Source organism: Panicum virgatum, chromosome 5K, assembly GCF_016808335.1.
Source record: "Panicum virgatum strain AP13 chromosome 5K, P.virgatum_v5, whole genome shotgun sequence".
NCBI classification, from domain to species: domain Eukaryota; kingdom Viridiplantae; phylum Streptophyta; class Magnoliopsida; order Poales; family Poaceae; genus Panicum; species Panicum virgatum.
The window spans coordinates 40,455,031-40,480,794 of NC_053140.1; the positions used below are offsets into that span (position 1 = coordinate 40,455,031).

Below are 25,764 nucleotides of genomic sequence, written 5' to 3' on the forward strand. Positions count from 1 at the left end.
GTTTTGGCATCGTAGTTGTTATGGAGCAGCCGCCAAGTTATAAAAAAAGGCAGAGATAATATTTAAGCTTGTTGAGTAGGTTGATTTATCGAAATGTTTACCTGTCTGCAGGGTAGTATAATTGATAAGAGTGTAGCAACTAAGTCGGAATGATTCCAGGTCACTGGTTTGGGGCTATAATTTATTAACTTCAGGCTGATCTTGCAAGCCGTAATCTCTCTTGTCAACTTAGTACTGCAGAATTTCATCAGGTGATTAAACACTGGTCTATTTGATTTAACTAACCACAAATGAATTGATAGAAAAGTGGCTTAGGCAAACTATATCATGTGCTCCCTTTACCAGTCATGGGTTTATGTATACCGGTAAAAACAGCACTAAGTTCATAGCAAGCATGTGACATAATGTTTTCATGCTCTTTGATAATGTTATCCTGATCACTCTATACGCATTATATTCTGTTACTCTTCAATATGATTGTATCATATGAGGATAGTAGTGTAATTGTTGGCATGCTCAGTTAAGTCTGAGGATGTGTGAGAGTTCATAGTGCATCCTGATTTACATGTGTGGTATGTTCTGCTATGTTCTTAGATTATCCATCAAATATTGCTTTATCCTTGTTACCGCATAGCAAGTTACCTTGTTGTCACAAGCATTTCTAATCATTGCTAGCTGCTTGCCTAGTTGCTATATATTTTGCTTTGAGTATATCTTTTACAGTTTGTTGGAATGCTGAATTGCACTAGAGTACATCTTTAGCACCCCTTGTGAATTATGATGACAAAGGCCAGCCTAACAGCAAGCTTTGCTCTCTTGAAGCAGGTTTTTCATGGGTAATACTTCCTCTCATCTGCACAAGGCTACTTCCAACACCTGCAACTCAGAGTATTACTAGAACACTACCATGAAGATGAAGAATGATGTCTGTAATGGCATATGTCCATGTTTCCATATGCCTGTGTTGCCATAATGTGCTGTTTCTGTGTTGTCATAATGTTTATATGTGGCCACAATGACGCTACAGTGCATTTGTGGTGCTATTTCTATGTGCGCTTGATGTTGATTATGTGTTATTCCTTGCTGTGGATTATGTGTTGTTCATTGGTTTCAGTCAAGTTCAGCTCTTCTATCCCCTGTTTTCTTTCATCTCCAGCCGAACACAGTTTTTGAATCCATGGTTTTGATCCTGGCCAGGAATGATTACTGACCTGATTTGAGTGACACACCTGGAACCACTCCATCCTGGCCAGGATTAAAACCAGGTCTGGAACCAAACCTGGGCTGCCGAACGAGGCCGAAGGCGGCCGCCCCGATGCCAGAGCAACAGAGGTCGAGGATGCCCTTCCGCCTAGCCTTCCACTCCTTGCGCGCCCTTTGTACTTTCAGCTACCTAGTCTTCAATATTAAAGAAGATGCTAGCTTTTGTGTTACTTTATATCAGGCACAATGCAAAAAGTAAAGCGATTTTAAGTAATTAGTGACCAAGTGGCATCCACCCATTGCTTTTTCGTCACGCTTCTTGTGTTGTACTTCAGAATTAGTAGTTCATCAATTGCTGGAAAAATGTGGTTCTTCTTCTTCCTTGTTCCAGGCCACCAAAACAAGAAGGAAGAGGATCAGTTTTGGCGGTTGGAGACAGGGGTGGATCTAGAAATCCAAACAAGTGGGCTAATTTCTTTTTTCCCCCTATCCTTCTCTTCTTCTTCCTTCTCCTTTTCTTCTTTCTCACCTTCATCCATGGCTGAAAAATGTAGGGGGGGAGGCTCAATGGGATCTGTGGGGGTCGGGGTCGGGGGGGGGGGTGCTTCGGCCCCTGAATGACTGGAATCCGCCACTAGTTGAAGATGTGTCCCCTAATGTAGAATTGAGCATTTTGAGTCTGGGCTGAAAACCCCAATCTTGGGGGCCTCAAAAATCCCGCCAATGGGATGACAAGACTATTTTGGGGGCTGGCCTCGGGTTTTCAAGTTTTTTCAATAATATAAAACATTTATCTAAATAGTTTGGACCAAACTTGTGTCGAGTTTTTTTTCTGGTTCATATGCCTGCTATGGAAACCAACCACCTTGTGCAAACTATGGAAACTTTAATCAAGACCTTTGGATGGCCATCCGATGGATAGGGATAGAGGTGGGTCCTTATTCCACTTAAACCGTCCCACCATCAGGCTTCTTAATCGCTGTTTTCCCAATAACCCCCTGGAAAGAAAACAGAAGGTCCTCGCATCTGATCCCCTGCCGCCTCCGACGTTTCACCTCCGACGCCGCCGCTGCCCTAGCCGCCGGTGGAGGCTGCCGCCCCAGCCTCCGTGGTGGTCGCCGCCCCATGTAGGCCGACCGCGCCTTCGTGGTCTTATCCACTGGCCACCGTGGTGGAGACTCCCCCGACGAGACAAGGTGACCAGGCAAGGCGGAGGACGACTCGCGAGGCCCGGTATGGCGGCGGGCGACCCGGGCGTCGTCGTCCCGCGAGGACTCGCGCGGCGGCGGCGTGTAGCGACGAGACGTGCGGCGGCGTTCGTAATCGCGTAGACTAGGATGGGATGAGTGGGAGGGGTTACATGAAAAATTGTCCCACCTCCACTCCTATCCATCGGATGGTCATCTAAAGGTCTTGATTGGAGTTTCCATAGTTTACACAGGGTGGTTGGTTTCCATAGCATACGCTCCCCCAAACTTGTCCCAGTAAACTTCATTTTTTTTGAGGGACCCAGTAAACTTCATTGGCAGAACAAAACCCGTTGGGCTCCGGCCAAATGGGAAATGCTCATGTCTAGCTACCTTTTTGGCTAGGGCTTTTTTTAAGTCCTTGCCATTATAACTTTCAAGGATTGGAGATACACCACTAGAATTCAACAAATTTCAAACATGCCATTACGATTCTTGATCTACCGCACCCATTTTTTATGTCCCCGTGTACACAGGCCCACTTGCCAGGCCCCGTATTTTCACTTGTGCCCGCATTTCCCCTAAACCCACGTGTCATAAGGCAGGCCCCAGCCCACCCCGGCTCCAGTGTTCTCTCTCGCACCCGTCCCCCTATCGCACGCTCGCACGTGACGCCACCGCACGTGCTCCCGCGCGCCCTCGCCACCGCCACCGCCCGCACGCCTAGAGGTGCCGCCGCCCTCACCTGGAGGTGTAGCACGGCCCTAGCCCGATTCAACCTAGCTCTATTCGGCTCGGCCCTACGCGACCCAGTGGCCTTTTCGTGCTGGCTCGTGCCAGCACTATGTAAAGAGATGCCGGCCCAGGCCCGGACCTATAGCCTTTTTTTTGTCCAGGCACTATTTCCCACAACAAACCCCACATTCAATCAAGAATTTGAATCTAAATTCAAATATGACAATCAAAATCTAATATATCAAGTTTATACATCTCACAACAGATCAAGTAATAATATAATCTCATCAAATTTCACAGAACATCCCAAGGAACAGTGCCGGAGTCGTGCCAACTCCAAAATCATGTCGTGCTGGGCCAACACTATGGGTCAGCTTATCGGCAGATACCCTGGCCCGCCTACAGGGCCGGGATGGTCCAGGCACTGTCGGAATCAGCCTCTGCTGGGCTCAGGCCGTGCTTTTTAGTGCTGGGCCTTAGGTTGCCCAACGGGCCTAGCCCATTTGGACTCGTATAGATGTGTCACCACCGACGCCCGACCCACCATCTCTGGTCCTCCTGCTTGCCTAGTGGTCATGCCGCCTCATCCCGGGCTACCACCGGCCGCCCAATCCGCCCTCATACATTTCTCCCCACCGCCCGCCTGCCTGCGATTCTCGCCACCGCCTGGCCCACCAACACGGTGACTCGGGCATCGGAGGCGCAGGCGACAACATCGAAACCTCCACGCGGGCGGCTGCGGCACCCCCAGGCGGGCAGGCGACGGCGGCTAGCTAGGGTGCACGGGCGGTAGAGGTGGCGCGTGTGGCCTTGCGATTGGGGGTGGGCGCGAGGGAGAACACTGGAGCCGGGGGTGGGTCGGGGCCTAACTTATCCATCTGCTAACATGTGAGCCCATTGCAATACATGCTCAAGTGAAAATACGGGTCCTAACAAGTGGGCCCATCTGTGCGGTAGATGTAGAAAATGGCATGGGTGCGGTAGATCAAAAATTGTAATGGCATGTTTCAAATTAGTTGAATTCCAGCAGTGTATCTCCAATCCCTGAAAGTTGTAATGCCAAGGATTTTTTTTTTAAAAAAAGCCCTTTTGGTTAAGTCATGGATGTTGATACCTACTGGGCCCGAGGGGGCCAGCTGATGTATCACGGCCTCATTTGCTAGTCTGCCCATACGTAAAGGGAAACCCTCCTGACAGTCTCCAACAACCGCAACAACAAATACAAGACCAATTCGTCTTTTGGGTAGCCCTATAGGCAAATTGTTCAATACCTATTTTTGGTCTTCTCCAACACAAGACTCAAAGGAGAACCCTTTCTTCAAACGGGTTTCCAGGAGAGAGGATACTCATATTTAGGTTATGCATCTCCTGGCACCCAAAAACCCAAAATGGATTTCCTTAGGCTATCTCCAACAGTGTAGGCAAAGCGTGACCCAAACCCAAAATGGGTCACGTACATCCTTGATTCCCGCAACACAGAGGTTCCTCCCCTGCACTGCGTGTAGTTGGGCAATAATAATGCAACCACAAAATCTGACGAGCGAGGGATGCCCAAGTAAACATCTCCCTCTCAGATTCAAATCTTTGCTCCATGCTTGGATGGGTACGGTAAGGTCTCTTGATGTAGTTGCGCCAATAAGAATTCATTCATCGTGATGGAACGGATACAGAGGAGTCTACAAACCTAATATAGTATTCGAAGGAGTGTTTTACATTGCAACCCAAAATAAAAATGAGAGAGAGAAGCAGCCTTCTGTTGCACCATCTCTAAAGTTCCAGAAGGAAATGAGAAAGATGGCAACAAAACTAGGCCGTCATGCGCTGCGTGGACCATGCAAGTTAATCTGGACCATTCATTGGGTCCTCTATGTGGCAGCGACTTGGTTGGATTGGGTGTTGGTGGGGGCGAAAGGATGGAGATGTGGGTGTCGTTAGGCTTCAGCATAGCGCATTTGCTCTTAGCTTCCAGCTGCAACACACGGGCGGTAGGAGAGATCCCATGAGATGGGTGAATCTTTTGTCCACAAATCACAGGCTTCGATTCATGGTTGCAGTGTATGTGTCTCTCGCAGGCGGCCATGGCCCCCGTCACCATCCTCCTCCACCTGCACTTGTTGCGGGCCTCCCGCCACAGGCGCAGCGGCTGTACCTCACCATGGCCGTCGTCGGCACGCGGCTCTACTTCCTCGTCGGGTACCAGGTGCCGACGGGCGACGACAGCTTCAGAACAGTCTCGCTGGTGCACAGCTTCGACACCAGCGCCACCCCAGGGTTGGTGACGCCATGGAGCAGCTTCCAGCCCACAATGGATCAGGAGGACGTGGAAGAAGGCAGGAAGGAGCTCGCCATCTTTTATAATTTTACAGCTGAACTCACTACGTCTTCATCTGTGTGTCACGTTGTATAATTTTACAGCAACGACCTCGCCATTTTTTTTTGATTGAGAGTTGTATCTGTGACGCTGAGCCCACCTGTCCGTGTCACAACGCGAACTCGGACAGATGAGACAGCCTCTGATACTAGGACCCATACGTCAATGCTAGTAGCAACCAACAACGTGCTGGCTCCGGCACCTCCACAATTTTAGGAAGAGTTCGCTGGACCATACTATACATAGATCGTTGAATCCTGGATGGTGACGTGGGGCCCACCCGTCCCAACGTTTGGTTGCTGGATGGAACAACCCCGTCCAGGCTCGAATATTTTCTATGGATGCTGTATGCTCCGTTGCAGAAAAAAAACCCCGAACGACGCCATCCAGGACGGCGGCTCGCTCGCGTCTCGCTCGTCTTTCCGCCCCCTTCCCCTCACTCGACGACTCGACCTTCCCCCACGGAGCGCAAGATCCAGGGAGCCGGACGGACTGCAGCTGCTGCCTTGTGCGTGGTCTCTATCGGCGGCGCCCCCGAACTCCCAGGTACTCATCGATTCCTTGTCCTCCCCCAATCTGAGTGATAGGGGTATGTGCTGGTGCTTGATTGGATTGAATCCAAGGTCATGATTAGTTTGTGCTGCCCAATAGGTATGTGATTCTGTAGTACGTGTGCGGCCACGGCGACCCAGAGGAGAGGAACCCAACCGAGTGAGGCGGCACAAATTCCCAATCTGCGATCCCTGCTCCGCCCAAAGGTAAGGTTTTTCCGAGATCTCTGCGCTCAATAGTCCGGCTCGATTTTTTGTTTCGTCAATTTCCCTCAACCTTTTGGCCTCTGTTTTTGGCGATCGGCCTGATTCGATTCGATCAGATGGCGGCGGCGTGGGCGGTACTGGCGGTGTTGCTCGTCGCAGCGCAGGCGGCGTCGGCGGCGCCGGTGGTGGCGCCAGCGTTCCTCTGGGCGCCCAAGAACTACGGGTGGGTAACTTGTCCAGCTTATCTTTTCCGTCCCTAGCTTGAGATCTCGTGCTAGATGAGATGCGTGATGTTAATGTTAGGGATTCCGGTTGCTCTGCTTCACTTAGACAAGCAATTGTGCATAGGTATACAAACCGCTGTCATGACACATATTTATTTTCATTTTCTTTGTTCAAGGAATAGTTTCTTTATTTGCTGATTGTTTCGTCATTGCCCTGTTAAATAAATAGATGATGGTCCAACCAAAAACCAATGGGTTAATTAGCTCATGTGCTTACGGCCTTACTTTGCCTGTCTGCTTCTATTCCATAGAATCATTTTATTGTGCGGAAACAGCTGTTTAGTGCAAATTGATTTGCGCATGATCACATTGTATCAGATGACTTTCTTTTAATTTTGGAAAGAAAAGTTTGTTCGTCCAATGTATCAATGAAAAATCAAGATGGAGATTTTAGGCCTAGGGAAAACAAAAAAAATGAATGGCCTTCCTCAAAAGTGGAAAGACTAAGGGAAATTTTTTATTTTGATGTTGCACAGTGCACACTGTGGGATACTAATGCTTAGGTGTGAAAATACTGTATGCCCTAATTTTGGTACATGGAGTATGAACTAGGGTTACTTCTGGGCTCTTAATTTTTATTGGACCACCTTTAGCCACTACATTGCAATGGAACTTGAAGCCGTGAATTCAGTTGAACAAAAGAATGACTAGTTCTTACTTCTTAGCTATGCAGAATTTCTTTTATGAGAGAATTTTACACATCTTAAGCACCGGACGTTTTCTACCTAGGTTACAGGTCAGCTTGTCATACCTGGTTTCTGATGCTGATGGTGCCATGAGTTCAGTTGCTTGCTGATTAGGTCCAATGATATCTTCCTCAACCTTGTTGTCTTGCCAGTTCCTTTAGTTGCTGACCTGAGCCAAACTTACAAGCTAATCTCAAAAATTTCTTTTATGTTCGAATTATTAGTTTTAGCAAGCGCATTTCAGTTCACTACTCTAGAATTTACTGGCATTCCATCAACCTTTACCATCCAGGTTCTGTTCCGATGATGCTAAGGAAGTAGTCCACTATCAGACAGTGTCACCAAAGGGTTTAGCTAAGTCTGTTCTTGAGGAAGGTGGCTGGTCAAACTTGATGGTAAGTATCTCCATTGGTGAAACTTAAGCTCTGATGCGACTTCTTTTAATTTGTCAACTCTTGCATTGAAACAAAGTTTAATTAGTTCCATGATGTCTTCATTTCGTTTTTAGTGTTCAAAGGAGGATGCTCAGAAGAATGTTGATGTCGCCATTGTTTTTCTTGGCTCAAAGGTACTTATTCGATACTCATGTATTTTCTTTTACCGCCTTTAAATTATCTGCTTGTGCAAATATATATTAATTAAATAATCTTTTAAACTAAATCATTGCTTGTACATAAATTTCGAAAATTGAAAGTTGATATAAATAGTTTTTTTTTTAAATTCCATGAAGCCATGAAACTAGCAAATTATCCAATCTATATGGTGAAGTTATTACTAAGACAGCCATTGCTTCCAGTTTTCACTGACCATTGACCTGTTCCTTTTTCCTTAGCTACAATCGTCAGACATATCTAAAGATAAGCAAATTGATCCAGCTTTGGCAGATACATTGAAGGTAATTGTAGGCACTCATTGTTTTTCTCTCTTGGTTATTGTTTAACTCAAGCATCGAATTTTCGATGGCTTATAAGTTATAATCGCTATGCTTCTTTCAGCTCTCCTTCACAAGTTCAGAGTTTTCCATGGCATTCCCCTATGTTTCCACATCAGATGATGAGAAATTGGAGAATTCATTGTTGTCCGGCTTTGCTGAGAATTGTAACAGTTGTTTGGAAAGAAATCGTGTCACCTACACAGACACATGTACTGTAACTGGCCAGGATCTGAAGAAACATCACAGCATGGATTCTATTCGTGTAAGTTTTTATATATTTTTTTTTGGTTCTTCTATGCTATATTTGTTCTGTACATTGACAGCAATCAACCTGTACATTACAGGACTTAGTGACGTCACGGATGGGAAACAACCCAAGTGGGCAGACCGATCTGGTTGTCTTCTGCAGTGGTGGTTTTGAGGATTTAGACCCTGCAAAATCAGAAGGTTAGGATATTACTACTAGCATTGCTCTTTTACTTTTAACTGTACAGCTGAAAGCTAATTTAGTACTACGTCACTGCAGGAGAGTTGCTTTCTGAGCTGGTCGCCATGCTGAAGAAGTCTGGAGCTAAATATACCATTCTTTATGCTTCTCAACCGTCTGGTTTACTAGAGAACCCTTCCAACCTGCCACAAGGCAGGTATCTTGCAGAGAAGACCAATACTACTAAAGGTGGACGGGCCAAATGTGATGGAGAGTGCCTAGTCAAATCAACTCTTCTCGAAGGAACTTTTGTTGTAAGTAACTTGTATTCTGTTACTGGTTAACTCTATTCTTAAATGTGCGCTCTCCTGTAAAATGATTGTTTGTATATTAGTATACCTTGTATCCTTTCATCATTTTCTCACACTGGTCTACTATGTGCAGGGAATTGTGCTTCTTATCATCTTGATATCAGGACTCATGTGTATGATGGGAATTGATACTCCCTCGAGGTTTGAAGCTCCCCAGGAATCTTGATTGCACTTTAACGCAGGATATGGGAGCTTATCTTGGCAAGGCACAAGGAGTATGAATGACCGACGTTTGTTGGTCTGCACCGTGGATATTGTTAGTTTCCTGTTCCAAAGTGCCTTGTGTATTGTACTGAGCCAACTGTTATTTACAATGTGCTCAATTTTGGGTGTAATATTCTATGTAGATCTAGCTGAGTTATTGCAAACAAATACATGTGTGAGGCTTGTGTTGTACCAAACATACCATTGCCTCCAGTGTTCTCTGTGAATAACCTGAAATTCAGGTAACCAATAAGATGGTACTGCGCATCAAATAAAATTGAATCTTGTTATTTATTTGGATAAAAAGTTACTGTGCTTAAGCATGTGTCACGTCTATTTACTTGGTACTTGCACCTTGTGCCTCAAATGAAACTGAATTGTGTCTGTTTGTGATGTCAACATCTATGGTGAGACTGCAATGCATTTGAGTGACAAACATTTGCCCATTTTAGTGATTTTCATGTTTAGTGAAGTTTCTTTTTGTTATTGATGAGGCAGGGATGTGCTGAGATATTTGGGTGGTGGGCATGTTGATATGTTTTGTTTACCATAGAATTTTCAGGCCAATAACTTATGTCGGGGTGAGTTACATGATGTTCCCTGTATGTAGCTTTCATATAGTTTCCTCTTTGCTCTTTACATATAGATAGGATGTGCAGCTGCTCACTTGAATACAGTACACATTGCTGTGTGGTCTGAATCCGGTATGTGTCTGTCACCCCTGTACAGTTTATAAACCTTACCTTGGGCTGGGTTTGGAAATGGTGTCTATCATCATTATTTTGAATACGCTCAGATCTGTAAGCTTGATGATTTCAGTGTCCCTGACGGCTTGAGGCATGTGCTGCTTGTTGTAGGCTTGTAGGTACTGAATTGAAGTTCAGTATCGTCCTTTTGTGCTGTTGTTTCAGACTGAGTTTAGCTGGATCAAATTGCTCACATGCTTGTGATTCTTGGAATCAAGTTGTGTTTTTATGTCATGTCTCCAATGGTTGAGTGGACCTGTTAACTTCCAGTTTGGAAGTAATCATATAAGAGTGAGCATCCTGTGTATCGGTGTATATGATTCTAACATGGGAATTCATCGTTTATGTATTTCTGGGACAGTATTTTTAGTCGCATACACTGGACGGCGTTATCTCACCTCCCTCTGATTCTCCTGCCATGCTGTGGCATGTGCTCGCCTTGCCATCCAGTGTCTGATGTGCCATGGACTGAAACCGTGCTTGCGTAAGTGGATGTTTCTGTCGGTTGATGCGAAAGTTGCATCTGCTCGCCTTGCCATCCAATGTCGTTGATGCTTCATTTCTATGCTAGCCAAGTTAATTCAATTGGTTGGTACACCGTGTCTCTGCTTTCGGCCACTTCTTCCCGCGAGAAGTACCATCGTGTGCGTTCTTGTAACACCCCTCAATTAGGAATGTTAAACGAAATTTGAAGATTCAAATTGGGTCAAAAATATCAAACCCACGTGTAGCTCTCTCTGCTCTCTCCTTGTGCGTGGTCACCGTGGCCAAGTTGGCCACGGCGCCGTCCGTGCGCACGCCGAGCGCCGCACGTCCCTCGCCATACCGTGCTGCTCCCCGCCCCTATCACGCGGATAAGGCTGAGACTGAGCCCCTGCGCTGCTCCTCCCCCTCGCACGCAAGCTCTCCCTTTGCTTAGCTCGCCGCGGCCATAGGCTGCCATGGCCGCTGCCGACGCCGCACCGGCCATTTGCCACTGCCCCACTCCGATTCGGCGCGTCCCAAACCGTCTCACCCCACTCCGCACCTACGCTGCCCCTCCCTGAGCCCGGCCGAGCCCTACCTTGGCCGGAAATCAGCCCCTATACCGCCGGCCTCCATTAAACTTCGACGAAACTTAGGCTGCACGTCGATCCGTCCTTCCGGCCCTTCTCCCTCCAACCTAGGTATAAGAATCGACTCCCCTCGACTCACTGATGCTCGTGCTTGCCTCGTTCCATCGCATTTACGTCGTTTCCGCGCTCGTTCCCGAGCCATGCCGCCGCCGGCATGCTGCTGCACGCCGCGGGCCGCCTCCGCGTGCCCCTGCGCAGCGCCGACGGGCGCACCTGCTTCACGCCACCGTGCTGGTCGCAGGACCGCGCCGCCCTGCCGCCGCCCGACCTCGCCGGCGTGCGGAAACGCCGCGCAGAGCGCTGCCGCTCAATGCTCCCGTCGCCGGCCCTCTTTCGGCCATCCCCGACCCCAACCGAGACCACCCACAAGTAGCTCTCGTGTCCCTCATGCTTGTCCACCCCTCCCTCGCCGCCGGCAAGCCACCCCACCGCCGGAATCTGCATTTCCCCAAGCTCCTCTATTTCAAATCGCGACCAGGGACCCCAGGCAACAATAGGGACAAACCCAGGGGGCTAAGTGCACAGCTATAGACTCAGATGAATAGTGCCTGAAGGGTCTTTTTGAAAAAATTGGCTGAAATTTGGAAAATCATAGTAAATCATAGAAAAATCAGAAAAATGCAAACTAAATTTTTTTGGATTTCCTGTTCTAAGATCTACAACTTCCCTTACAGGTTGATCTTCAGTTTCTAAATAGTTTTTGCTCTAGTTTAAATGTTAGTTTAAGTGGTTGCAAACTTTGAAAATGCATAGTAAATAGTAGAAAAATGGTAAAAATGTAAAACCAGTTGAGTTAGCTTTGTTTTGGCGTGTAGTGCTTAGGAAAAATATTAACCCTGCTATTTGGTTAATTTTTCTGTGATGTATTGATTTAATCATGGTTAATGCTTGTTTATTTAATATCTGTAGTTCTAGAAGTCGAAAAATTATGAAATTTATGCAGTAGCTTACTCTTTGCATGTCTAGTTCACGATAAAAGTTTCATGTCCAGAATCTATGTGCATGTTTGTATATCTTTAATTGTTCAAATTGTCTTGTTGAGGCCAATTTAAATGCTTTCTGTTATAAACAAAGGTTGGTATGTTTTTGTTACACCCTTTGCCAATCTCTTGTCATGACAGTTCATTGGTGTGCTAAATTATGGTTGCAAGTTAAGTGTTTGTTTTTGTTTAGTTTCTAGATATAGCTCTTCCTTTGTTGTTGTTGCTAAAGGAATCCCTTTCTGCATGTGTATGTTTCCAGTGGGATGCTTATTTCAATTGTTTTTCATGCTCTAGCACTAGAACTAGGATGTGGATGATTTTTGCTAAGTTTGGTTATGGTTGCTTATTAGTTAACTAATTCATTAGTTACTTAGTTTGCTTTGTGCATCTGCTTGGTCTTTTCTAAACAAGTTTAGTAATACTTTGTATAGGAAACACTTCAGGCTAAAACAAATTGAATGAACTCTCGTGTTGTAGCACCAACCTAATTTGTCTTTTGAGTGTGTATGCGGTGCTTACTCGATAAATGATTGCCCAGTCATGTGTTTCTTTTTAATCGCATCGCATTGCATTGCATCATCAGCACCCATGCAATTGTGACCTTATGCTTGCTTTGTGTGCCTTTTAAATGCATCATGTGGTGTTTTTCTTAAGTTCATGCACTTGCATCATTGCATCTCACCTAGGTACGCTAGATGTGTGACGCGTGGATCTGAAGGGCAAGGTTGGAGCCGAGCCAGACGATGGTGTAACGGTGGACGCATCTAGAAGATGGATGGATGGACCCGATGTGCATGACCAAAGGAAGATGTTCGCCAAGCGAGTATCATCTAACTAACACTGACTTAATGTTAATCCCAGGCAAGCCCCGGAGGATAACCCTTAATTTCAGTATTCAATGTTTATTATATAATTATTGTGCATTTATGTTTCTAGGAGTTGATTGAAAACTTAGATGCATAATCCTTAGGATTCCTCAGTTACTCTACTAGTGTGCAGGTCGTTAATACTACCATGCTTAATTAGGATTCGTTAGAAGTCGAGTGATTTTCCTATCACTCGCGAGATATAGAATCTTGTTACTTATGGCAACGTGGTTTGAGAATGAATCAATGAGGAAAAGAGAAATGAAGACCGGGCGGAGATGAATTTGGTTCTGGATATGAAATGGATGGAAAGTAGCCTCCGCCTATGTCGATTGAGGACCGTACCGTTGTTGGCATTGTTGATCGAGGATTGAACAGTACTAACCATATGTCGGGAGTAGGAGGTAGTCGAAACCGGTAAGCTAATTACCTAATTTGCAACGATACTTTGAATCGCCACCTGCTACTCTGGGAGTGGTATGATGGCGGGTGTTGGATTGTATGTCGCCTCTGGGTTCTCCGGGAGTTCGCCGTGAGGGACCCTTCACCCCGGTTTTGGCAGGCATGATTCAGACGTCGGGGTGATGATGGGAACAGTTGATGTGTGTGGCCCGACGGGGTTTGCATGTGTCGTGTGAGTTAGGTCCACCTTGCAAGTTTAAATCAGATCGATTCACCGTGACTCACGGATATGAGAGCCTTGGTCACTGTGTCACATCGTAGTAAAAAAGTGGAATGAGAACGGAATGGAAATGTTTGGTTTGTATGTTACTGAAAGATAATCTGATCCACCATGTGTGCTCTATATACTTAAGCGAATTTAGTTAATACTCGCTATACTAAATGGAGCTAAAATTTTGAAAGTAAGGATTCACTGCTAGCAGCCTTTCAGCAAAAGAACTCCAGAGCCAAAAAGCTTTGCATGTCTAGATAGTGGGCTAAGTATACCCATGTCGGGTAAGCCTTGCTGAGTATTAGTATACTCAGGGTTTGTTGTCACCCTGTTTTCAGGTAACTGCTGCTGGTTGGAGCTAACCAGGATTCACATTGGTGGGCTCGATGTGACATCCTCACGCCTTCGTAGTTATCGTTGTTTTCAAACTAAACTTCTATTTAATTTCCGTTGCATGTTAAACTCTGATAATTTGTTTAAAACTCATTTTGTAAAGCTCTGCTTGTAAATTAACTTTGAGAAATTTTGTCTGCTTGTAATCATCTGTGCTCGTCTTCGTGCGAGACTTCCAGTGTTTTTCGATCCTTAACCCGACAGACGTCCGGATTACACCGTTTTAAGTGCACAGTAACTTGATTAACCATTAAGATGATAGTTAACGCACTTAAACCGGTTTAATTTGGGCGGTTCTGCCACAGTTCTGCTTGCTTGTATCGTCTCGCAACCGAAAGGATTCTGGAGTGTCCTATAGCCATAGCCAGACAGACTGTTTCGATTGACTCCCACCGAGCGTCGGTTCTCCTGTCTCCAATTGGCCGCTCAAACTGGCTCGGGCTTTGGCCGAGATCAAGCTGGCGAAGAGCGATCCTCTGCTGGAGTTTGGAGAGGAGGAGGTGCGCAGGCAGCGCAGCCCAGGACGTGCACGCCTAGCAGCGCGCCGGCAATGCTGACGAGCAAGCGTTGCTGGTGCTGACTTGCGAGCGTTGCCGGTGAGAATCTGTCAACCTGTCAGAGTTTCATCCCTTGGTTTATTTGTTTGTTTTCCATTATCTGCTCTGCTCTTTTTTGTTACGTGTTTCTCGGAAATATACAATTCGGCCCACCAAATGCAATGCAACATGCAAAAAAACAAATTGCTACAAACATTCAGATGTGTCTATAGTACGTGATGGGAGAGTTTACGTTTTCGTACATGATATTACTAGTTTGACGGGGTGGCGATGGTGTTCAAATTTATTCCAGTAACATGAGGAACAAAATTCCACATTTCATCTTCCATAAACAGGGATCTGCATGTTACCTTTTCATCTTCCATAAACCAAAAAAAAAGAAAGCCTGTTTGTACCTATCCGCCCACCACGCAACCATTGAGTTCATTGTACCTTTTCAACCTGTAGCCACGAGCCCCCTTTTCTCCTTGTGTAGATTCATTGCAGAACCTATCACCTGATTCATTTCGATTCTTTGCAAATGTTTCAGGTCAATATGCGCACCTGCAGTTTTGATCATACAGTTTGCTCTGGGTTTGTGCGTGGTTTTCAGATTCCAATATCACTGATCAGCCCTGATAATTTTGAGCTACTATACATTCATTAGGAGACAAGCTTGTTACATGCTACCAAGATCATTGCTTTATCTGTTAGGCCCGTGTATCAACAGTCCTAGCTGCTTGCCAGCAAATGAAGTACATTTCAAGGTAATTCTCAAATTGAGTTCTCTCTCCTTCTGTACTCAAAATCAACCCAATCAGCACCTGACAAATGTCCAAGTTACACCAGAGGCATGCGTGAATGAGTGGATTAATTTCAACTGACTTTGAGGTCGACCAGGTCTAGATGTCCATTTTTGCTGGTTCACTTTGGTGTGGAGGTCGGCGATCCATCTATTTTATTGTGCTTTTGTGAAGCACATGGCTTGGTCGGACCATATTGCACGTTGTGTCACTGTCACAAGCTACAGGGTTTCAGTACCATTGCCGTTTCTACCGATGTACGGTACATGCACAGAGATGAACCTGTCCTAAACTCATAATATGATGCAAAAATGCTTTGTAATTTTTCGTGGAGAATGCTTGATTTGATTCAGTAGTTGTGTGCTAGTTGTTGATGCCCCTGTAACAGGTGAACTTATCTGTGAACACCCGAAATTAATAGAGATAAAAAAAAACTCGACATGCGAGGAGCAAGCCGTCCCCGAGCATTAATGTAAGAAGAAGATCTCTCACGCATGCTAAGAAAATCTCCGAACCTGCCCCACATTACTCAATGAAAATAATTTATAGGAAGCTATCCTGTTTATAAAAGGACTATTGCTCGGTTCGAGTCTGCAAACACCATAGGTTGTTACAATTGATTTTCTTGCTTCAGTGATTGCACTGCTGCTGATGGAAACTTTGGAATTTTTTTCCTCATGAAATTTGCATCTTGGTGGAGGTTTGAATAGTCGTATATTATTGCAGGTCCAGGGCACTGTGATATCGGGTTGCTAGTTGCCTGTCAATCGTCGACCCTGACCCTGACACTGAAGCAGAGAGGCAGTGGCACGGTTGATCGATCGATTGATCCTTGCTGCTGGAGGGGAAGGGGACGATGGACAAAGCAAGGCGCAGTGCCAAGCTAGGTAGAGAAGTTGGAACTGCAGCATATTTTGTTGTTATTTGATAAAAGCTGGAACTGTAGCACATTTCGTTGTTATTTGATAATTAATGTCCAATCATAGACTAATTAGGTTTAAAAGATTCATCTCGTCCTAATCAGTTAAACTATGTAATTAGTTATTTTTTTCAACTGCATTTAATGCTCTATGCATATGTCCAAAGATTCGATATGACGAGTACTATAGAAAATTTTTCGCCAACTAAATACCCCCTTTGGCTCGCCAGCCGCCACATCTCTTCCGCGATATTTCCGCAGACTTACCCATGCGCCATCATATGGAGTACAAATGTACAATGCTCTCACCTCTCAGTGCTCACTGCTCAGTACGCGTTTCCAGCTCGGCATCCTCTCCTTTTCTTTTCACTTTAGACTTGGCACATGACCAAGACTCAGAGTCAGTCAATCACTCTTGGCTGCTTCTCCCTTGTCCCGAATATGTACACAGTACAATGCAGCGCGTAAATATTTGCAATGACAACACATTGCTATGGAAGAATTGCATGATCCTACCTACAAACCAAGAGATCAAATCCTACTCTTATACAAGTTGTAAAGTCAGCAACTATTCGCGAATTTATTTTAACAAGAGGGACCAAATCCAAATTACTCACTCCATCCAGTGGTGCTGGTCCTCTAAATTATGACAATGGTAGATATGGGACGTTTGGCGGTACAGATTCCCATCATCCTCATGGCCTTGGTCGCCAGTTTGATAACTTGTGGAAATGTCACGAGCTAGCAGAAGCACTGAAGCTCTCTCTCTATCTCTCTCATTTCTGCCCATCTACATCTAGGCTCAAGCCAAGTTAAGCGCCTTGCATTGCGCAACCCGGCCAGATCCTGGAAGCTCTGATTTGCATACATTGCAGTTCCAGAGGACTGAATTAAGGAGCAAAATCAAAGGCAGCAGATCTGAGCTCCAGGTAGGCAGGTATTTACTTTATTTCTATCCAAGAATGTACATTCTTTTTTATTTTTTTGGTTTCTTGCTCCACTCATGTTCATCCACACCAATATGTTCTGCTTTTGCTGCAATTTTTTTCCTGCAAATAATTAGCCTATTTCTGTATTATTCTCAGGTACTAGGACAGGGATACTCATCAGTCCTCAGTTATAAATCATAATTATGCTACAAGATCTCTATTGCTTTGCTTCTTCAGTACTAGAAGCATGTGGTATGTTTATCTTCAACATCATGAACTAGTTTGCATTTATGTGCTTTATATCTCATTTTCTCATATAGCCTGCTCTCTGTTTTCCTGACATATATGTCGCTTCTTATGGCAACTTCATTACCATGTTAGGAAAAGAAGGCCTAGATATATTGCTCGAAAAAGTTAAGGAAACTCGAAGAACAAGAGGCTAGGGCTGTATTTGATCACCTGTTTACCCAGGTCAGATATCAAAATAGTACTATATGTTTTTATGAAAACCTCTATAAGATTGATGTCTGTACTAGTCATTCATTAACACAGTAATAGAACAAAAGAATTAATAATCAAGCATGCATGCACTATAGGAATGAATTAGTTGCAACTTGTAGAGCTCATATTTCGATACTGCTTTTCTTTTCTTTTGTTTCTTTTGGTTTTGAGATGAGCAGCTCATTGCAAATTCACTTTGCAGGAAATTCTGATACAAGAGGGAGCTCTGTAAGAAAACATGACCGGTGTGGAAGCTGGGTCGTATCAGCTATAGTATCTTGAATATTGAAGAATGTGGGGAACAAGTTAGCTCCACAATTAATTAAAAAGTATAGCTCTATAGTGGGCTTCAAAAAAGATCTCCAGGAGCTCCAGGTTATAGTTGAGGAGATAAATTCTCGGCTGGAAAGGGCAGGAGATCATGCTATGGGGGGTGATGCATCATTTAATTGGCTCAAACAGTTGGAAGATGCTGCTTACGCTGTTGATGATGTTGTCGATGAGTTCCAGCTGAAGGCCGAGAGACATGATGCTTTTGGTGATGGTGGTATCGTGTCCAAATATAGATTTCAATTCAAGATGGCTAATAAGATCAAGGCAATCAAGAAGAGATTAGATGCAATTGTGAAGCAAAGAACTGACTTGAATGCAATAGCAAACAATTTTCCGGTTTGTCATTCTGCTCAGCAAATAAGCAACACAAATGAGCATAGGACAACATTGCCTAATGTTGACGTGGCATCAGTACTCGGAAGAGAGAAAGAAAAACACCAAATTATATCTAAACTCATAGAGATTAATGACCAAGAAAGAATCAAGATCGTTTCCATCATTGGACTTGGTGGCTCTGGTAAAACTACCTTGGCTAAACTAGTTTTGAATGATTGTGACATTATAGAGAAGCACTATGAAGTCAGACTATGGGTTCATGTGTCACAAGATTTTGATGTTCAAAAGCTCGACAAGAAACTGTTTGAAGCTTTTGCTGATAACAATCCTGGACAGCATGCACTGCCGTATATGAGCAAAACAATCTCAGACAAATTGACTAGAAAGAGGTTTCTGCTTGTATTGGATGATGTTTGGACTGAGTCCCAAATCCTATGGGAACAATTCTTGGAATGTCTGAAGGTTGGCGCACATGGAAGCAGGATTTTACTCACTATATACCCGTAGTTGAAAAGTTGCAGAAGTGGAGGGATCCGCATACCAATTTGACTTGCCATTTTTATCTCCAAATGACAGCTGGAAACTATTCCAACGAAGCTTAGTAACACCCCCCCCCCCCCCGAAAGTTTGGGGATTGAATTTGTTGATGTTGGAAAAGATATTGTGAAAAAATGTGGTGGGGTTCCACTAGCAATTAAAGCTCTTGCAGGTGTCCTCCATGGCAAGAAACTGATAGGAGAATGGCAGGCCATGAGAGACAGCAACTTGCTGCATTTTGTGGGTGAAGAAAGTGGTGTATCAGTATCTGCATGCTTGAGGTTGAGCTATTTCCATTTGCCATCTCATCTGAAGCAGTGCTTCACAATATGTTCATTATTCCCCAAAGGTCACAAGATTGATAAAGAGCAATTGATTGATCTATGGATTGCTCATGACATGATCACTCTTGAGCCTGGTGTTGATTACTTGGACTATATTGGCCACAAGTGCTTCAATTCTCTTGTGCAAATGTCCTTCCTACAAGTCGAGAATGAATTGTATGGGAGAGCAACATGCAGCATGCATAATTTGGTTCATGATCTGGCCCAGTCCATATTGAAAAATAGAATCTCACTTGATGCGCCGACAGATGCAACAGATTATACTCTGAGCTGCAGATACTTTTCTTTAACTGAACAGACACAAAATCTACCACCCAAAAATCTTTTTCAAAAAGCATGTTCTGTATATGTTGATAATTGTGATGATGCAATATTTGGTGCATTGAAGAATGCAAGACACTTGCGCAGTATGACCATCGGAACTATTGGTATGAAAGCAATACCCATTGCCGTATTGCAGGTAAAATATATGAAATATCTTGCGATTTCAAGATTGCAATGCGAAGCACTCACAGAAGCTATTTCAGATATTTGGAGTTTACAAGCTCTTCATGTTACATTTAGTAATCTTCTCGAATTGCCTAACTCCATCGGTAAGCTGCAGAAGCTAAGGAAGCTGAACCTATTCGGCTGTGGGAACCTAAAGTGTTTACCAGATTCTATTGGTGATTGTCAAATGATTTCAAGCATTGATCTTTGCAATTGTAAGAAGCTCAGAGTGTTGCCGGAATCTATTGGCAGAATTGAAAATCTAAGAGTTTTGAGACTAGGTGACACATACATTGAGAGGCTGCCATCAAATATCACAACACTGAGAAATCTCGAGTGTCTGGACCTTGATCACTGTTGGATGCTGGTAGAGCTGCCTGAAGGCATCATCAACTCGGAGAAACTTCATGGTTTGAAGCTTAAAGGTTGTGGAATATTACGATGCATTCCTGTTGGCATAGGACAGCTTAGTCAACTACAGAAGTTGAATTTGTTTGTTGTGGGTGAGGGCGAAAAGTATGCAGCAATTTTTGAGCTTGGAAATGTAGGTAGGAATAGTGAGGATCTGACGGTAAAAGGTATTGAGCATGTGATGGAGCCGGATGATGCACACAAGGCATGCTTGAAACATAAGGCAAACTTACAAAGGTTGGATCTAATGTGGAGGACGGGTGTCACGTGTGAAGATAACACTAAACTGGAGCAGGCTGTACTTGATGGTCTGGAACCGCCACCAGGGATTAAATTACTGAGAATTAATGGATATTCAAGTAGGGAGTGTGCCCGGTGGATGCAGAATCAAGTTGGTGGCGGAGTACTGGTGCCTACTTACTTCGCAGTTTTGAGGGTGATGAAGCTAAATAATTTCCCAAACTGAAGCATCTGGATGGGCTTGCGGAGCTGCCTTGTTTGGAGAAGCTTGAGCTGTGGCGGATGCCATCTCTCGAGAGCATAAGTGGAGGCCCATTTCCTTCACTGGTGAAGTTTGCTATGTGGGACCTGCCTAGGCTTGTGATTCTACATGAGACAGTACATGAACTCCATCGCAAGAACTTGAGTGGGGTCATTTTCAAAATATATTTTGAAAAGGCCTATGACAAAGTTAAATAGAACTTCCTACTACAGACGCTTCGGATGAAAGGCTTTTCACAAAAGTGGATTGAGTGGATTAAGTCTTTCATATCAGGCGGAAGTGTAGCTATTAATGTCAATGATGAGGTGGGACCTTACTTTCAAACAAAGAAAGGACTTAGGCAGGGAGACCCACTCTCACCCATCCTGTTCAATCTAGTAGCCGATATGCTCACGTTATTCATTAATAGGGCAAAAGCAGCGGGTCAAATAAGTGGGGTGGTGCCGGACCTAGTAGACGACGGGCTATCCATTCTACAATATGCTGACGATACGATACTCTTTATGGAACATATCCTGGAGCAGCCTCATAACATGAAGACGATTCTTTGTGCATTTGAGCAGCTATCTAGTTTAAAAATTAATTTTCATAAGAGCGAAATCTTTTGCTTTGGGGATGCAAAGAACTGCGAAAGCCAGTACATGGAATTGTTTGGATGCAATCCAGGATCGTTCCCACTTCGCTATTTAGGCATCCCGATTCACTATAGGAAGTTGTCTAATAGCGATTGGTTGAAGATCCAAGAACGGTTTGAAAAACGCCTTAGTAGCTGGAAGGATAAAAATCTTTCAACTGGAGGGCGTCTAACTCTTATCAATTCCGTTCTTAGCAGTCTACCCATGTATATGATGTCCTTCTTTGAAATCCCCAAAGGGGTTCGCAAAAAGTTGGATTACTTTCGATCTAGATTTTTTTGGCAAAGCGATGAGCATAAAAGAAAATATCGGCTAGCCAAATGGGATATCCTGTGTCAACCAAAGGATCAGGGAGGACTAGGGATACATAATTTGGAACTTAAAAATATAGCTTTGCTCAGTAAGTGGCTGTATCGTCTGCTAACGACAGATGGTACATGGCAGCAAATCTTATGCAACAAATATCTAGGGACTAAGCCGCTGGTGCAAGTCCTTTGGAAGAGCGGAGATTCACATTTCTGGGCAAGCCTGATGAAGGTCAAATGAGACTTTCTAAGATTTGGATCCTTTATAATAAATGATGGGTCACAAGTAAGATTTTGGGAAGATATTTGGTTAGGAAATAGATCTCTACGGGACCAATATCCACAACTATACAACATAGTCAGGAAAAACAGGACACAGTGGCTGATGTTTTAATTACACAGATTCCTAATTTATCTTGGCGTAGAGATCTATTCGGGGAACAAGCTAGTGATGTGGAACAATTTAGTTTCACGTCTGGCAGCCATTAGTCTAAACCAGGAGAGGGATGGCTTTAAATGGAACTTAGACCCGACAGGTGTTTTTTCGGTAAAATCACATTATATGGGTCTAATTAATCAAGATGTCCCCAACCTAAATAAGAGAATATGGAAATTGAAAGCCCCACTCAAGATAAAAAATTTTCTCTGGTATCTCAGGCGAGGAGTCATTCTCACAAATGACAACCTATCTAAAAGGATCTGGCACGGAAACCAACAGTGTTGCTTCTGTCATGAAAATGAAACGATTCAGCATCTGTTTTTGGATTGCCGGTTCACGCGTATGGTATGGGCCTCGGTCTATGAGGCCTGGGGCATCCCTAAACCACGCAATATGTCTAACATGTTTGGAAGATGGCTTAATGGAATACCTAAAGAGTTTAAACCACTAGTTCTGCTAGGCGCGGCAGCCCTATGTTGGTCTGTCTGGCGATGCAGAAATGCTGTGGTGTTCGATAACAAAAAATCTTCCTTTTTGCAGGCTATCTACTTCACTACGCACTGGCTCCGTACGTGGGCTATCCTTCAGCGGCATACATTGCAGGACAAGCTTGTAGCAGCATCTCGTTTCTTGGAGCAGGTGGCCAAGGATTTTTTTGCCCGGGCACATGGGTGGTAGTCTAGTATTCGGATTGATAGTCATTAGAGTGTACGACTTGACAAACTCTTTTAGGCTGTGTGCCGTTATGGCAGAGGCCGGGAAAATTTCATGACAATGTATCACCTTGATATATTGATCTTGAAATCAATAAAGTTTCCCTTTTCCAAAAAAAAAGGCTGGGAGAGGTGTGGATGGTAGCCGAGAAGAGCATGCCTAATGGAGAAGAGGGACGCGGCTGCAGCTATTGCACACCTCATAGTCATATGGGACGAGTCCTCAGAGTGGGTAGTTGCGTATCGAATCTAGATATATCTTATTGTCCTAAGTTTGAGGTCAAGCTGTACCTACCTTTGTCGCTGCAGCACTTGGAATTGAACCATAGCAATGAACAGCTGCTGCAGTTGCCATGCGAGTGCAACGGCTGGTCCTCTTCGTTCTCTGGTTTTAGCCATCTGAAGGAGCTTGAGCTAAACGAGATTACAGGGTGTGGACGTGGGTGGGGGCTGCTGTAACACATGACGGCACTCAAGTCATTGCGGATTATTTACTCTGATGAGCTAACCGAGCTACCAGAGTGCTTCTGGAGTCTCAAATCCCTTCAGTCTCTGCAAGTGAGTGATTGCTCTGCTATTCGCGTGCTGCCCGAATCGCTAGGGGAACTCCAGTCCCTGCAAGAGTTGATCATCGATGAGTGCAATAGCCTGACCAGCCTCCCCCAATCAGTGGGTCGTCTCACATCCCTCCGGTCTCTGAATGTGAACTCATGCTCTTCTATTTCATCGCTGCCCGATTCACTAGGGGAACTCCAGTCTCTGCAACAGTTGACCGTCGGGCGCTGCAAAACCCTGAGCAGCCTTCCACAATCAATGGTTTGTCTCACATCCCTCTGGGCGCTCCGCATAAGTTGCTGTGACGATGCATTTCATGAATTGCCCGAACGGCTGGGAGAGCTCCGCTCTCTACGCATATTCCACATTGAAGGGTTGCGGGCACTGGCTTGCCTTCCCAAATCCATGTGCCGCCTCACCTCCCTTGAAGACCTCAGGATCGAGGACTGCCCGGGCATCGAATCCTTGCCGGAGGGGATAAAGGACCTCACGGCTCTGCAGGAATTGCGGATCTGGGACTACCCTGATCTGGCGAGGCGGTGTGAGAGCAGAAAGGGGGAGGACTGGCACCTTGTCTCCCACATCCCTAGTCTGTACATTTTTTAAAGCGACTGCCCGCTTTTTGTGTATTGCATCAGGTGAGTTTGTCCTACTATTTTAAGCTCTAGCGATGAGACCCCTTTTTGTGTATTATATTAACCGGAGAACCTATTTCCTGATTCCCTTTTTTAATTAGTAGCGAATTATTCCAACTCGAGTTAGGAGCTAGTACTCCCTCTGTCCCAAAATAAATGCACATATATGAATAAGACAACCTAGTTCTAGTTGTATTTTTCTACTTTCTCTCCTCCCAAGATCATCTTTATAAAGGTATATATGTAATTTCTCACTGGCATTGATCTTCACATTCAAACTCTAAAATTACATTTATTTTGGAACGGAGGGAGTACGCTCATACAATCTGCTCTGTTTTGGGCATCCAAATTCCATCTCGAGTTATTCATCCCGTGGGCGTGCTTAATTTGATGCTACTTTTCATGTGAAACAGAATTCTGAGCAGTTATCATGTTTAGTTGTCGCACTATTGCTGATAGACATGTCAAACGGAAAAGATAAAAACTTCATTTTTCTTTGTTCACTGAACGATTTAACTGGATTTAACTGATGGAATACTCCTAGGGGCAATGAGTACCAACTTCAACCAGATCATTTGGTCTGCATGGGCACCCCCAAAATGCAAATTCTTTAGTTGGCTAGCGGTTCAAGATAGAATTTGGACAGCGGACAGATTGCGTGCGAGGGGCTGGCCGCATAACGCAACATGTTCGCTTTGTCGTAGGTGTCTGGAGACTGGAAATCACCTTTTTGTCGAATGCAGGTTCACCAGGCGTATTTGGGCTGTCTTACCCTTTTGGCTTTGGGAGCCGTCACTGCACCTGACGAACTGGAAATGCACAAACTCGGTCTATGAGTGGTGGTCGGAGATAGCTGCGACAAGAGGAGTTTCGCGCAAGGGTTTGAAATCTCTTGTCATTCTCGTATGCTGGGAGGTTTGGAACGAGCGCAATGCACGTATCTTCAATGGTACAGAAGCACCTTCGTTTGTATTGACAGAAAAGATTAAGGCAGAGGCATCGGCTTGGATTTTGGCCGGGGTGAAGCACTTGGACTGCCTAATTAATAGAATTTGAGTTTCTTCGGGATAGTTCATTTTCAAACTCTCTTTGTAAAGTTTTCTTTTTGGCCCCAGTTTTGTAGCCTAAAGGCTTTACTCTCTTCTTATTAATACAACAGGCAGCTCTCTTGCCGGTTCAGTTTCAAAAAAAAAAAACTGATGGAGTACTCCCGAATCATTGCAGGTCTGATGCGCGTGAGGTCCTTGATCGGACCAGCCAGTAAAGATTAGGCGGTCTACGGGTGTAAATTGGAAGTCGATGAACTTGTGGCCGATGTAAGCAAATCTGCTCACTTCTTCTGGCGCTACAAATACCTTACGGAGAGCAATCAACAAGTTATATATCAACTATCAAGTGAACAACCCAAAAGCTACGAAGCATCCTTGATTGAGCTCTGCTTTGCCATGAAGAAATGCAGTGCTTGTACCACTGCTAGAAAAATCTAGCATTAGTACTGGTCAGCAACCCCCTTTTAGTACCGGGCGGCTGACCGATACCGCTTCATCGGTACTAAATGGCACGTCATTTAGTACCGGCCAAAATGCCCGGTACTAAAGGGACCATTTAGTACCGGTCGGTAACACCAACCGGTACTAAAAGGTTTTGCGCCCAAAAATTTCGCACGTAATATGTGCGTGCGCGGTCCGTGGGAATCAAACTCACGACCTCCGGCCTTGCGCGAGCCTTCCTTACCATCCCACCTATGCATCACTTGTGACTGGATGGGAGATGCATTCCTTTTGAAGTAACCCCTAGAGCACCATTTAGTACCGGGCCAAGCCACCGGCCGGTACTAAATGTCGCATTTTAGTACCGGTCGGTGTTACCACGCCATTTTAGTACCGGCCGGTAACACTGACTGGTA

The 25,764-nt window shown here is 44.8% G+C and overlaps 2 protein-coding genes and 1 long non-coding RNA gene across 5 annotated transcripts; all 3 read left to right on the forward strand.

Moving 5' to 3' along the window:
• Nucleotides 1-5,825: 5,825 nt before the first annotated feature.
• On the forward strand, nt 5,826-9,470 carry LOC120707494. Its single transcript, XM_039992399.1, has 10 exons — nt 5,826-6,042; nt 6,148-6,254; nt 6,371-6,477; nt 7,517-7,619; nt 7,733-7,792; nt 8,057-8,119; nt 8,220-8,420; nt 8,503-8,605; nt 8,685-8,899; nt 9,030-9,470. Exons 3-10 carry the CDS (start codon nt 6,371-6,373, stop codon nt 9,120-9,122), a joined length of 945 nt encoding a protein of 314 aa, XP_039848333.1. The 5' UTR covers nt 5,826-6,042; nt 6,148-6,254; the 3' UTR covers nt 9,123-9,470.
• A 4,412-nt stretch (nt 9,471-13,882) lies between these two features.
• LOC120707495 lies at nt 13,883-15,611 on the forward strand. Its single transcript, XR_005689015.1, has 2 exons — nt 13,883-14,532; nt 15,023-15,611. It is a non-coding gene; the product is annotated as an uncharacterized LOC120707495 (long non-coding RNA).
• A 957-nt stretch (nt 15,612-16,568) lies between these two features.
• Nucleotides 16,569-25,037, forward strand: LOC120707496 (disease resistance protein RGA2-like). Of its 3 annotated transcripts, XR_005689016.1 has the most exons (5): nt 16,569-17,131; nt 17,280-17,375; nt 17,505-17,594; nt 17,827-23,861; nt 24,602-25,037. XR_005689016.1 is itself a non-coding variant. In XM_039992401.1 (4 exons), exon 4 carries the CDS (start codon nt 19,044-19,046, stop codon nt 20,538-20,540), a length of 1,497 nt encoding a protein of 498 aa, XP_039848335.1. In that variant the 5' UTR covers nt 16,569-17,131; nt 17,280-17,375; nt 17,505-17,594; nt 17,827-19,043; the 3' UTR covers nt 20,541-25,037. The 3 variants fall into 3 exon arrangements, 2 of the variants coding, with proteins under 2 accessions (XP_039848335.1, XP_039848336.1); XM_039992401.1 differs by having other exon boundaries at nt 17,827-25,037; XM_039992402.1 differs by having other exon boundaries at nt 16,570-17,123; nt 17,827-25,037.
• Nucleotides 25,038-25,764: the final 727 nt, after the last annotated feature.

Excerpts from the sequence above, each read along its gene's own strand:
- LOC120707494 (XM_039992399.1), top strand. The coding sequence starts at position 6,371 with ATGGCGGCGGCGTGGGCGGTACTGGCGGTGTTGCTCGTCGCAGCGCAG. Across the intron at positions 6,478-7,516 it reads TGGGCGCCCAAGAACTACGG|GTTCTGTTCCGATGATGCTA; the intron begins GTGGGTAACTTG and ends TTTACCATCCAG. Across the intron at positions 7,620-7,732 it reads GTGGCTGGTCAAACTTGATG|TGTTCAAAGGAGGATGCTCA; the intron begins GTAAGTATCTCC and ends TTTCGTTTTTAG.
- LOC120707496 (XM_039992401.1), top strand. The coding sequence starts at position 19,044 with ATGAGAGACAGCAACTTGCTGCATTTTGTGGGTGAAGAAAGTGGTGTA.